Source organism: Gallus gallus, chromosome 28 (genome assembly GCF_016699485.2).
Source record: "Gallus gallus isolate bGalGal1 chromosome 28, bGalGal1.mat.broiler.GRCg7b, whole genome shotgun sequence".
NCBI lineage: Eukaryota > Metazoa > Chordata > Aves > Galliformes > Phasianidae > Gallus > Gallus gallus.
In genome coordinates, this window is record NC_052559.1 from 4,265,482 (window position 1) to 4,278,060 (window position 12,579).

At 47.5% G+C, this 12,579-nt stretch overlaps 1 protein-coding gene and 1 long non-coding RNA gene across 6 annotated transcripts in view; one reads left to right on the forward strand and one right to left on the reverse strand.

The window, feature by feature from the left end:
• CRTC1 (CREB regulated transcription coactivator 1) overlaps window positions 1–12,579 on the reverse strand; it is a 40,101-nt gene that overhangs the window by 16,796 nt on the left and 10,726 nt on the right. For 3 of the 5 annotated variants that reach the window (XM_004948902.5, XM_003642883.6, XM_046904703.1), the window contains 8 exons: window positions 9,283–9,399; window positions 7,847–7,894; window positions 5,134–5,271; window positions 4,318–4,379; window positions 3,624–3,718; window positions 2,195–2,280; window positions 1,759–1,802; window positions 1,243–1,463 (listed from right to left, as the gene is read on the reverse strand). In XM_004948902.5, the coding sequence (XP_004948959.1) occupies window positions 1,243–1,463; window positions 1,759–1,802; window positions 2,195–2,280; window positions 3,624–3,718; window positions 4,318–4,379; window positions 5,134–5,271; window positions 7,847–7,894; window positions 9,283–9,399 (811 nt within the window). The remainder of the gene's footprint in view (window positions 1–1,242; window positions 1,464–1,758; window positions 1,803–2,194; window positions 2,281–3,623; window positions 3,719–4,317; window positions 4,380–5,133; window positions 5,272–7,846; window positions 7,895–9,282; window positions 9,400–12,579) is intronic. The other 2 variants (XM_040653773.2, XM_001233251.7) reach the window with 1 other exon arrangement.
• Window positions 8,835–11,655, forward strand: LOC107055366. Its single transcript, XR_001470445.4, has 2 exons — window positions 8,835–9,839; window positions 10,410–11,655. It is a non-coding gene; the product is annotated as an uncharacterized LOC107055366 (long non-coding RNA).

Consider the following 12,579-nt stretch of genomic DNA (forward strand, 5'->3'; position numbering starts at 1 on the left):
AGCACCGAGTATGTCGTTGTTTAAACTACGGGACGGGGTCCAACAAGAAGCAGAAAAACCACCAGTGAGTGTACCTTGCTAATCCGCAGTATCTTTCATAGATCAGGAAGTGTTTTCAAAGCAATTACACACCAACCGGTTTGGTTTTATCCCATTTACTTTGCTAATTGTGGGTAATGAAAAAAGAAAAGAAAGAAAGAAGCCTCGGCAGCCCCATCTGGCCTCACTCACAGAAGCAGTTTGTCCCCTCCACGTGCACACTGCCTCTCCTAATGCACGCTTGCTGAGCTCTGTGTGAGTGACAGCTCATCTCCGGAGCGCTGTGCAGGTTGTTTGGAGACCAGAAAAGTGACTGAACAGCACTGTGCTCTTAATTCGTGCTTAAAGCTGACAGCTGAGCCATAGCACCACATTAACCCGATTAGAATCCTTTCCTTTCTCCAATATAAGAGCGGCTTTTTAAGCAGGGAAGTAAATCCTGCCTAACACAGGAAATACACATCCTCTATTTTTGGACAAAGCACTTTTTTCCTGTTCTGGGAATCAAGTGACCACAGCCAGCACTAGCAACACAAAAGGCAACTCTATGCACAGCTACTCTCAGGTAGAACCTAGCACAATGATGAAACAAACAGCCATCAGCACTTTATGCCAATTGCTTCAGTTAACGAGTCTTGAAATCATCTGCTCATCACTATGTTGTTTTGTTTTTTTTTTTTCAATCAAACTATCAGAACTGCCAGAGCCCAAAAGTCCCAACAAACACTGCTCAGCCTCACTGTGCTGATCTGCTGGGAGGTGCTGGGATGGATGTGGTGCTGCTCCCCAGAGCCCTCCCCTGTCGTTGTACCCTGACTAGTTGGGATGCTTTCAAGAATCAGGCAATCAAATGCCCAAAAACCAGCACACCTTGTAAGGGCTCTGTGCTATTGTGATTGCCCAAAAGACAGAATTTGCTTCAGGGGAAGCAAGGAAATGTTCTCTCTTCAAAAGAATCCTCACACTGGAAAAAAATAACATCCTCAAAGAATGAAAACCAAAGATCTACTTGAGGTATTTCCAAAATGCAAACGGTGCTGGGATTAAGTACAATTAACTACAAGAGGGAAGTGCTTTGAATGCTGTAGTTTGTCCTATAATAGTCCATCAGCAGTGAAGAACCACCCAGCAGGGCAGCTTCCACGCCACGAGGCAGAGGTGTGAGGGACGACCTGCCACAACACTGCAGAGCCACGACCTTACCCTGAGTGGCAGTGCTGATGCCCAGGTGAGTCAGGTTGGCAGCAAGGTTCCCAGTGCTATTGGAGCTGCTCAGGGCAGGGAACGTGGATTCCTCAGGATCTAACGGCGTGGGGAGGGGGGAAGGGAAATGGATGTTTGTCAGGTCCGGCAGGGAGCCGCCCGTGTTATGCGTAGCAGGAATCAGGGTTGTAGTGTTGTCCTGGTCAGCTGATGGAAAGATGCTAAAAAAGGGAGAGAGGGAAAAAGCCACCGCTCAGTTGAAATTTCAGCCTGGGCAGATCCATGCAAAATCACGTTCAAAAAAGGGAGGTGAATTAACAGAAACATTAACTGGTCTACCGAAACTACAAAATGAGACATGGCAGCCAAGGGGACACCAGCAGCAGCTTTGGCTTATTTTACATCTGTTCCACAGTTACACAGTCAAAGGCTGTTGCAGAAAACTCAAACGTTCAATGTACAACATTCTTTCCTATAGATCTCAGTGCTCTCTAAAACAAATTGCTCAAAACTTACTTGATTCCTGGAACTTCACATGATTTAGGTCTTGATGACCCAGTCTAAAATAGAAGGAAGACATTTTTATAGGCAAAGATATTGCTAGGAATTAATGCTTACGACATAGTTTACTCAGAAAATCTTATTTAATTCATTTCTAAAGTAGAGCTGTTCTCCTACACGAGAGTTCTGTGAAGGTCTCAGAACAGACCTGTCATCTTTTTTGCTTTACCAGCCCAGCAAGGCTCAGGTTTCAATAAGAGTTTCTCCTGATACAATCAAAATGCATACAAAGAGCCGTTCTGATCTAATGTATTGTGATTTGTTGCTAAACATAGAATGTAATTCTCATCTCTGCAAGCAGTTCGCTTTGATTGGCAATATTTAGAGCATTAGTTTACCTAAATATGTTTAGGAAATGAAAGCTCTGTACTTTGAAATAGGAGATTCCTACCTTTTTAGTGTCCCATCCTTGCTTAGAGAGGGCTTTGTCTGCCTCAGAGGTGGCTTCCTCCATCCCAGGGACGGTCAGCAGCAAAACTAAAATGTGGAAACAAAGGGCAGCTTCTCAGAAATCAGTGTTCAGATCAGAAGTGTCACTGCTCCAAAGAGCACTCCAGTGAGCGATTTTCACTCAACACAAAGCACAGCACTGCTCACCACTGTGAGAAGTTACAACAAACACGAGGCAGACAAACACTCTGCAGTGCTTTAAGAAGCGTTTGCCTCCAAGTTGTAAGTAAATGGAAAAAAGGTATCCTGAGACCTGGTTCTTCCCCTTCTCTTGCATCTTACATAAGTGATACACATCTATTACACCTAAGGGGTGGCCAAGAGGACAACCCCTGAAGGACAAAACCCCAAACCACATCCCCTGGGATAGAGAAGTGCTTTGAAGCTGTTCCTCCCCCATATTCCAAGCACGTTTGTTCAAAGCAAACAGCATTGCTCAAATTTCCTCGTGCTAACAGCAAGGTGGCAAAATACAGCAAAAGAAAGTCCACTGAGAGTGATGTAACAGCAGCAGCCCTTCAAACTGATGACAGGGGGAGTTCCATGTTTAAACCCATATTTATGCAATACCATCTAAGATGATTGTTATTCCATGTCCTGCAACTCCAGAAGTAATCTCTGGAAGAGCTGCAGCACAGTGCACACACATCCAAGCTCTGTGCCCTCACCCATCTCTGTTATTTAAGGAATACATTTTTCTAAACTGGTTTAGGAGCAATTAATGTACTTCATGCACTGACAGCAGAAGCAAGGGCCAGCAGAGGGCACCAAAATGGTGAGTGCCTGAGGGCTGTGCTGCTCCTGGTTTGTAGAGCTATTATCAGAGAGCACCATTTGTAAGCAGTGCCTCTCAGAGTGCCCTCACAGAGGATCTCAACCCCATAAAGACTGGAAATCTTACTACTTTGTAATAGTGTACCTTCATTACACCCGACAGCACCACGCTTATGCAAGAGTGAAACACACTCTGAATGCCTCCCCAAAGAATGGAGGACTCCAGGACAAAAAGCCCCTGGTGATTTGGTGCCACTTCTGACAGTCAGTGTGCACACAATGCAGGACTGAAGACCTGTCAGAGCAGCCAATGCATTCTGCTGAGGAACTGCACGTGAAGAATTACACTCAAACTCTGAAGGCTTTTATGATGGATCTGCAGCTCTGCACATCAAACCTTTGGTCTCGGATGGAAAGTCAGATATCCATCCGATTACTTTGCCAGAAATAAAGTTCAGCAGCCTTTAATATTTCAATGCATGATCGATTTCCAGAATTTAATTGCTGGTAGCTAGTATTTAATGGAGTTAACGATGAGAAACTCCTCTTAAGTCATCAATGGAAAACTGACAAATTCAGACCCATATCCTATTGACCTCTTTTCTGCTGCATGTCCTGCGATCCTCCCGAAAAAGACTCTTGCTGAGCTGGAGTCATCGTGCTCTGGTGCAAGGCAGAGTCTGAATTTGTCCTGAGGGGAAGACACAGAAAAGGAAAAATTGATCATCGGCTCCTCTAAGTGAATAATGCTCCATCTCAGATAAACGCAGCCGGCTCAGGGAAATCTGCATTTGCTCTACATTAAAAAACAAATCTATTTTTGGTAAATACCAGGCATAATTTCTTTGGGAAACAATCAATTTACAGAATAAATTAGTTCGAGGTTGAAAAGTAATTGTTTCAATAACGGGATTGAGAGGGATACAGGAAAAGCTGATTGCCACAGCTAGAAAATAATTTGATATGCTTTGCTGAGATGGAGCACCATCAAATAACTCGGCTCCAGCTGAAAGCTTCTTACACATCCCCTGGTTGTGCCAATCTTGAAAGGCAAGCAATCCTGCAACACAGGGAGGGAAAAATGACCTTTAAGAAGATCACAACGCCTGACACCTCAATCTTAAAGGCCAGCCATCTAAAGGAACAAGCACAGAAGGAAAAAAGAAATCAGGTTCCACGCCCCGTGAGTGGCGGCAGCTCACACGAGCAGCTGCAGTGGACAGCAATGAGGCCGTGCTGCGTATCAGAGCTCTCCAAACCCACAGCCCTGCACTGTGCTGTGCTACCAACCTTCTCCAGCTCGTGTCTGACGGAGGTGACAGATACACAGTGCCGTACGGACAGCTGTCCACGTGATGAGGCAGTTAAGGGCAAGAACGCCTCTACAGGAAATGCACTCCTGAGGAGTAATTCAAACTACCCTGCCAAAGCACTAGGCTCACATGAGACATGCAAAGCAGACCCCTATGGGGAACAGATGGACTTTGAGAACGCTGGAAACAGAAATATTATTTTGCTTGTTGGAACATTTAAGCAATGGGACAATCGTAGCCCTTTTCCCCTTCTGAGCACCTAATGAGAAGGCAGCAGCTCTCCCTGTCCTGCTTACAGCCCCCGGCCCCATCAAACCAGTGTGACCACACCACAGTTGAAGCCAGTCAGCAATAAAAAGCTAATTCATCTTACGACCAGCAGTAAGAAACAGCGCCGAGCAGATGTTAAGCGGATGAATCAACTGGTAATAAAAGGCACACTGAACTGCAGAGCATTATTCTGGTTCGGATCTGCTCAGTTTTGAAGGGAAACTCGGCTTCACAAAAACTGCTTTGTCTCTTCCATCAAAGGAGCTCAGTCCCTTTCAGCTCAGTGGGCACTGTTACCCACCCTCAGAACTGAGCCATGGGTGAAGGCAAACGCGCACTCAGAACAGGAGGTATTTACAGAGCAGATCACAGCTCAGAAAAGCAGATGGCAGTAACTGCACGGGGATGGGAAGCAACTCTGCTGACAGGTGAGGAGAGGAGGAAGGAGAGAAGTATAAAAACCACAACTGGTGACCCTGGTGGAAGGGAGGCTCTCCCTGCCGGCTCACACAGCAAAGGATATTTGCCTGCCGTGTTTGTCCACAGACAGCGGGCGGCGGTGCGGCGATCCCAGGCGGTTTCGGTCCCGATAAACTCTATCCACCAAACCGTGGTGCCGGGTTGTTCTGCTCGTGTCCAGCCCGGATGACTGAAAAGGAGTCTGAGAGAGATGCGTGAGGTCATAAGCAGAAAAATACACACGAGCCGTCAGCCCAGAGCTTATTTATGTCGTACTGGAGGTTCTATTATTTTAAGCAGTAAAACCCAGGAAAGATAAGGACAAATGTAAGCACCTACATTTTTTTCTCCACTTTCACTATAGCCATGGAAAGCAATTACCAGGGCCATCTCCCAGACAGAGATCAGAGGTGAGCAGAGGCAGACTGTGTGGGCTCTGCCCTCGCATCCATCAGCGCTGCTCTCCAACCGTTGCGTCTCTACAACACCCGAAGTGGCAGCGACAGCAGCTGCCCACTGCTGCGGACATTCCTGGGTGCAGCATGCAGCATGCATCCAGAAGGAACATGCTGACAACCAGAGCTGGAAGAACACGGGCAGGAGAAGATGCAGGACGAAGATGCGCAGAGATCCTAACACTCTCAAGACTTTCTCTCACCTCTCCTTTCGGCATAATGATTTTAAGGGGACACTGACATTAAGGAAAAAAAGAAGACAAAAAATAAAAGCAGTTTCCTTCCTCCTCTGTCTGGAAAAAGTTACAGCGCTCGGCATCTCCGGAGAGGCCTTTATGTGGTTCAGGTTGCACAGTGAACCGAGGTGGATGGATCCCCTCTCAATCTTATCAGCACCTCCGTCCCACAGAGCGCCTGCTTGTCAGCAGCCCATCCCAGGACTGAGATGCCCCAGGGAGGGCGGGGAAGATGAATTCCCAGGCTGAGCTGAGAGCTCTCATTTCAAAAGCCCTTCGCACTGTGTGTGTGTGCAGGGAGGGGGGAAGGCAGCGCCAACCGCCGACCTCCCCTCCCACCTCACCAGCAATACATGGGCCTCTGGGGCTGCACAGCCCTCCCCTCCCTGCCAATGCCAACAGCTTCGCTGAGTCCAACCCCACCTGCTTGGAAACCCAAAGTTTCCTCCTCCATTCAGGTACCACATGCAGCAAACTCCCTTCCCTGCCTGCTGAGCCATGCAGCCATCTGCCTTCCACGCTCATCTTATTTCACTTCAAAGTGTACAGCTAAGGTTGCTGAGATGATCGCCTCTAAAAAGAAACTTGTGTTTATTTTGAGTTGTTTTGTTTGCAATAACTCATTAAGGTGCCCTCCTACCATTTTTAACTCTTTTCTTTCCAGCAATGACCGCTTTGCTCCCCTCTGGACATACCCAGCCTGTATCAGTGTACATGGATGCAGTGTCTGTGCTGTTACCTCCAGTCCGAGGGCCAACACTGCTTGCAGCAGAACATCCCCTCAGTCAGTAAGTCAGCATCAGCAGAGCACAGTGCCTTGGTAACGCTCTCCTGACTGCAGATCACACGGTGCTCTGCTGCAGTTCCTTAACGAGTACGACTTCCTTGCACCAATACTCAGAAATCTCAAGTCAGAGCATCTCAATTTTAAGTCGCGGCTTTAATCTCCGCTAAAAGCATTAAGCAATGCTCCGGTTCTATCTAACTGGCACCACGCAGAACTGACCCCCAAATGCTGGGAAGCCTGCAGGTCAGCACAAGGCCAACAGGAGCAGCACTTCCCACGCCAGTGGTCCCAAGCACAAAGTGAACCAAAAGAGAAGTTGGCCTGCAGCACATGGACTGCAGTGCCAGACTCAGCTGCACCTTCAAAGGAAGCCAGCATGCACTGGCACACAAAGCTGCATGCAAGGCAGCTTTTCCTCAAGTTTTATGACACGACTTGCATATAAAAGCTTAACAAAAGCCTCATCTGAGTGTAACTGTGGCACAAGGAAGCAAGGAGTGTGCCCTGCCACGGGGAGGCTGCAATGAACCCGGCAAAGACCTGTGGGGCTTTCTGGCTCTGCAGGCACAAAAATCCCAAGTGGATCCCTAACTTGCTTGAGAAAAATGGAAAAGATGACAAAAAATAGATCTGAGCCTTGGGATGGTTCCTTGGGAAAGGAACGGCTGGAACTGCCTCACTTCCCTAAAATGTACTCCATGGTTTGAGATCGGAACCAAAACTCTGCAAAACACGAGGAAAAAGCCCAAATACTCACAGACAGGAAGGAAAAAGCTCAGAGCTCTACAGCAACAGTGTCCCTTTAAGATTTATTGAGGCATTGACTGAAGAAACCAAAAGCAGGGAGGTGGAAGAGGGGGAAGCGAGGAGTGGTCCCCACCGCCCGCCCCTGGGTGACAAGCAGCACGTACTGGGGAATCATTCTGCCCTTCCCAATGGAGTTTAACATGCAGGCTAAGTGCACATGCTCAGAGATTGCTTAAATCAGGCCAAGACAGTGCCAAAGGAACCACCGTCTGCGTCAAGTTAATCCCCCATAAATCATAAGGAATCACATGACAGACCACAGCGAGTCCGGAGAGGCTGCAACAGGAATTCTTATGCATGTTCCAAACCGGGATGCATGGCAACACCCGTATTTATGTGACAGACCACAACTCCTTCCCAGCTGGGACGGTGAATCAAATAAATACTGTGCATACCAGGAAAAGTGTAACGTGTGCTAAAATACGTATCTACCTGGGCAAACAGTACACCAGTCCTAAATACGTATTTGCACAAACCTAAGTACTTGTTTACCAAAGAGACGGGAACTGCTCCAAAGGTTTCTGCCAGAGCTCCGTTGTGCTGCAATGCAAAGAACCAAGATGCTCAGACACTGCAGGGCACGAGGCTGCCCCTGCCCCGCACACTGCACGAGGATCCCTGCAAATTTCATTGCATTTCAGCTTAGAACTGAAAAACCTGGAAAGCACTCAGCGGTGATACAACACTGTGCTGCTGCTCACCCCTGCAGTGCCACCTCTGGATTTTATTTATTTATTTTTGCAAAAATCATATTAAAAACCCAGAGTTTAAATCTGTTTCTGCATCCTCCTCTTGGCACTCATAAATGTTTGAATGCTTCCTTAGGAGAACTCTGCTAGCTTCAGAATGGAACAATCCCATGTAACAGCTGTGCTGTAACAGCCAGCAAGGACTGTCATCAATGCTGAAATACTGCTGCTGAAAGGAACCTGCAACTGTGAGCCTCCTCAGCAGGACAATACTGACTAAACCTGCAGGCCTTAAGGCCAGATGCCTGTATGACAGCACTACAGACTGCAGAGGTTTGCCATGTAAGGAGCTGCACTCCCTGCAGGCCACCATATGGAAGCGGCTGTTTGCCTCTCCTCTTGTATGAGATTTAAGCTCTTAAGAACATCCCTGAATTCAGCTGCCCACACGGACTTCAGAAAAGCACCATCAGCGGTTACCATCAATGACTTCTCACTAAGCCAGCCTTCATCAGAAAACCACAACCTACAGCATTTATTTCTCACCACATCCTTGCAAGATAAAAGGTGCTACTACTCGAACAAGGTGAACTAACGCACAACTTCTCATTTCCTTAAGCACCCTAGGCCAATCAAATACAGAAATGAGGAGTCCCAGAAGTACCGGTGTCTAATCCTATCCACTACACAACACCTTCTAACGTACCTCCAGCGTCACAGCAGCAGCTGCTACACCCCTATGCTTACTTCACTGCCAGTCCAAAGCAATCTGACAGCTCTGAAATCTGTTTGGCCCCATTCTCCCTCTTCCTCCCCTAAAATCCCACACATCATTGCCATGCAACATGCTCACTGCCCCGGGCTGCATTCTTCAGCACTTCCTTCTACCAACACTTGCCACATCACCTCACATCATCTCTTTCTACTTCTGTTTCAAGTCTGCAGCACCTCTGCAGAAGATCTCACTGTGAATGTGGTATTACACAAAAACAGAAAATGCTACAAATGACTGCTGATGAAACTGCATTGTCTCTCCCTGGTCTTGACACAAACAGCACAACCAAGGACAGCAGAACTAACATCTACCACCAGATCTTCCCACTCATCCCATACACAACTATGCTCCACCCAAAAAGCAACAGTTTTTACAGCAGAGTTGTGTTACTGGTGCTGTGCTCTGAACCAGCAGCTACTGGCAAAACACAGAACATAGAATAGAAGCACCCCAACCAAACTCACCTGGAAGGGCAGATCCATGGCACTGTTTCCAATCTGATTCACATTTGGCAGCGACCCACCATAGTACTGGCCACGACTCTGTCCCAGCTGCAAATATTGGGTTTTCTGCAACTGTAACTAAAAGAAAACAAAGAGGAAAGTGTAAGGGTCACACAGTTGTTTTTCAGCTTTTAATTAACTCTTCCCCATATCACTGATCACTGAGAATGGATACCACCTGCAACAGTATGGATTTAACTCATGAGGATACCACTCCTCTGCCACACAGAACCTCTGTGACAGCACACAGGGACTGCTGTGGAATCAACAATCACATTCCATTTCCAACAAAGAGCAGCCCCATGGAAGCACACGGTCCTTCTGTCACCTGCTGCACTGCTAAAGCAGGAGTAAAGAACCCGTATCAGTCCAGCCATGCCTCTATCATCAAACCCAACCAGCTGGGCACACACACAGCCGACGTGTGAGGAAGTCAGATCAGTGTATGGAGTGTACGGTTTAACCAAACACACTTGGTAGCAATCTAGGTAGCAGAGATGCTTGCTTCCCACCATCAGGTAAGTGCTCTTGTTGTCTGCACCAGGAGTGTGACTCCTGCACCAGGTGCAGTGACACAGGTTTTCAGGACAAAAAGAGAAAGGAAAATAAAGCCACCAAAGCCCTATTTTACACCGATGCAGTAGAATTTGCAGCCATCTGAACACACCACTCCCACCCCCTGGGATGCATCTTCCAAGGCGAGGAGCTGCAGCTCAGAACTGTGCTTACATAAGGTGCCTCTCCTCCCACCCTGGAGCAGCACGGATTTTATCAGCTGTGTTGTTCCTCGCTAGATGTCAACTGGCTGCTTCTGCACTCTGAGATGCAAGAACATTCCTAGATGGGTAGCAAAGAATTGTTTAAAGACTGAACGTTCAGCTCTTGGACTAGGTGCAGTGTGGTTGCCAAGGTACCGTAGTGTGTACATCAACAAATCTGGTTTAGTTCCACTCAAAGAGATCCTAAAGTCTTTGCCTTGCAATGCCAGAGTTTTGAAGAGCAAAGTTTGGAGAAGTACTAGAAAACAAAGGGCATCACCCAAGCTGGATGTTTATACTTGTGCTTTGTTTCTTTACCCCTTCTTACAGCAAAGGAAACAGCACTACAGCTTCACCATATTGCCTCTGAGGTGGAGCAGAGATGTTTCCAGCAAGGTGAGGCAGAGCCATGCTGCTCATGCTGGCAGTGAGGCCGAAGCAGAGCCCTGTGCTCAGCAGTAGTGGTGGCAGTGGGGCTGAGCAGTGCTGATGGTGATGGTACCACTCAGAGAGGAGCAACGGGAATGCTGTGCTGATGGCGTGCTGGCACTTCTGGGTCCAAGCAGGAACACCTGAATCAGACAGCTCAGAGATCCCATCCACAAAGCACCACCTGGACCCCCCCACCTTGCACTTCCATCCCCTGACACAACATTACAACACAGGCACACGAGAGCAGAGGAGCACTGCACTGTGTTCCAGCCCCCGGCGCAGAGCTGTGAAGGCACAGCGTTGGAACGAGCTGTGCTTTTTGCCTGCTCCGTACATATGTTTTTGTTGCTACAAAAAGGCTTGCTTGGGATTGGTGCCAAACGTGAAGTAAGTGCTTCAGCAGGTGCTGGTCTCTCCTAAGGAACCTCCTATAAGGCATGCTGGGCTGGGGAGTTGCTTCATGTCCTCAGTACGTACCCAGCACAACGTAACGGGGAGGTCACCACCATTTGTCTTCCTACTGCACTTAAACATAGAAATGAGGAAGCACAGGAGATCAAGAATTACAGCAGACCTCAAAACCGACCTGGTTATGCAGCTTTGGTGTGCCATTCATCTCACCAGCACTCCCTTCAATAAACACTTTTGGAGCTCTGTGCCAAAACTAAAAGCAATTGCTTTACTGCTATCCGGTATTACTGCAGGCTCTGTGTTTGCTCCTCTCCTCGGCCTGCTGCCTCTTCAGTGCTCACCACCTGTATTCATTCCCTGAGCCACAAGAACTCAGCGAGCCTACACTGCAGCATTCCCATCCCTGTGCTCTGTGCCCAAGGTAAGAGCTGCAGACAGCAGAACAGACCAGCTCTGGCCTGAGGCAGCTGGGGGGGCAAAGGAAAAAGCTGTTCTTTGTCACAGCACTTCATTTCTGCTCAGCACGGCTGCTCCAAAGGAACACTCCCCATAACACAGACCCTGACCAGAGCTCTCATTTCCCTCCACCACCATTTCTCTTCCTCTCTTCCTCTACTTCAAAAGTTTTTAAGCCAGAAACCAATTTGGAGTTATTTTGTCATTAAACCATTTCCGTGCATGCAGTTTTTTAGCATAGCTGCAAGCATTCCCTAAATAAAAGCACGTTGGTACACCCCTGGTTCCATAGATTTGAAGTTCTATAATGTAATATTATAGAACAGCCAATATGTAATTCCTGCATCAGTGCTGGGGTTACCACCTGCATGGCAGCACCTTGGCAGACGAGAGGGAAGGCACAGCTTGCTTTCCATGCAGCAATCAGGAACCTGTAAGCAACGTTAGCAGTGTTCTTCCAGATATTGGCCATTATGGGAACACATTGATACGAAACACCTCAGTGCTTCCAGTGAAGTTGGGCTGCAGTTTGCTGTGCATGCAGCTGTGTGTGCACAGAGCCTTCAGTTATACAGGGAGAAGGAAAAAAAGGAGAGAAACGCAACCCCAAAAACAGATCCAGCTTTCCTACCGCCTTTCTATGCGTCCAAAAATACGCAGATGGGAATCAAAGGGAGCATTTATTAAAATGCAGCACATCACCTTCTTTAAACCCCTCCCCTTAAAAAACATAAATAAAATCTGGGGCAAATGGCAAAGCTGTGTGCGGAACTCAGCTGTCACCGAAGGGCAGATCTGACCCCAGAACACAGAGAACCAAACCCCGCCAGCAGCACGTCCTGCAAAATGCCCTTTTTTATACACAGATTTGATTCCCATAAGGGCAATAAAAGGGTGGAGTGTCCTTTCGACCAAAAAAATACCGCTATCTGCTGAGTACAGGAAGTCAGATCTCACGATAACTGCTCTGCTGCTGGTTTGCAGTTTCCATTCGAAGCTTTCTTACCAATTTCAGCTTTCCACTTTAAAGGTGTTCTCTGTATCTGCCAAGGCCAATAAGCAGCAAAACAAGTGCAGGTGCAACTTACAAATGCGTTACCGTGTCTTAATTGGAAATCAAGTTATGTTTGAAGGGTTAACTCAAAGTCTTAAAGACCATCTTAAGGGTAAATTGTGCTGCTCTGGTCTGTAGGAGGCTGCT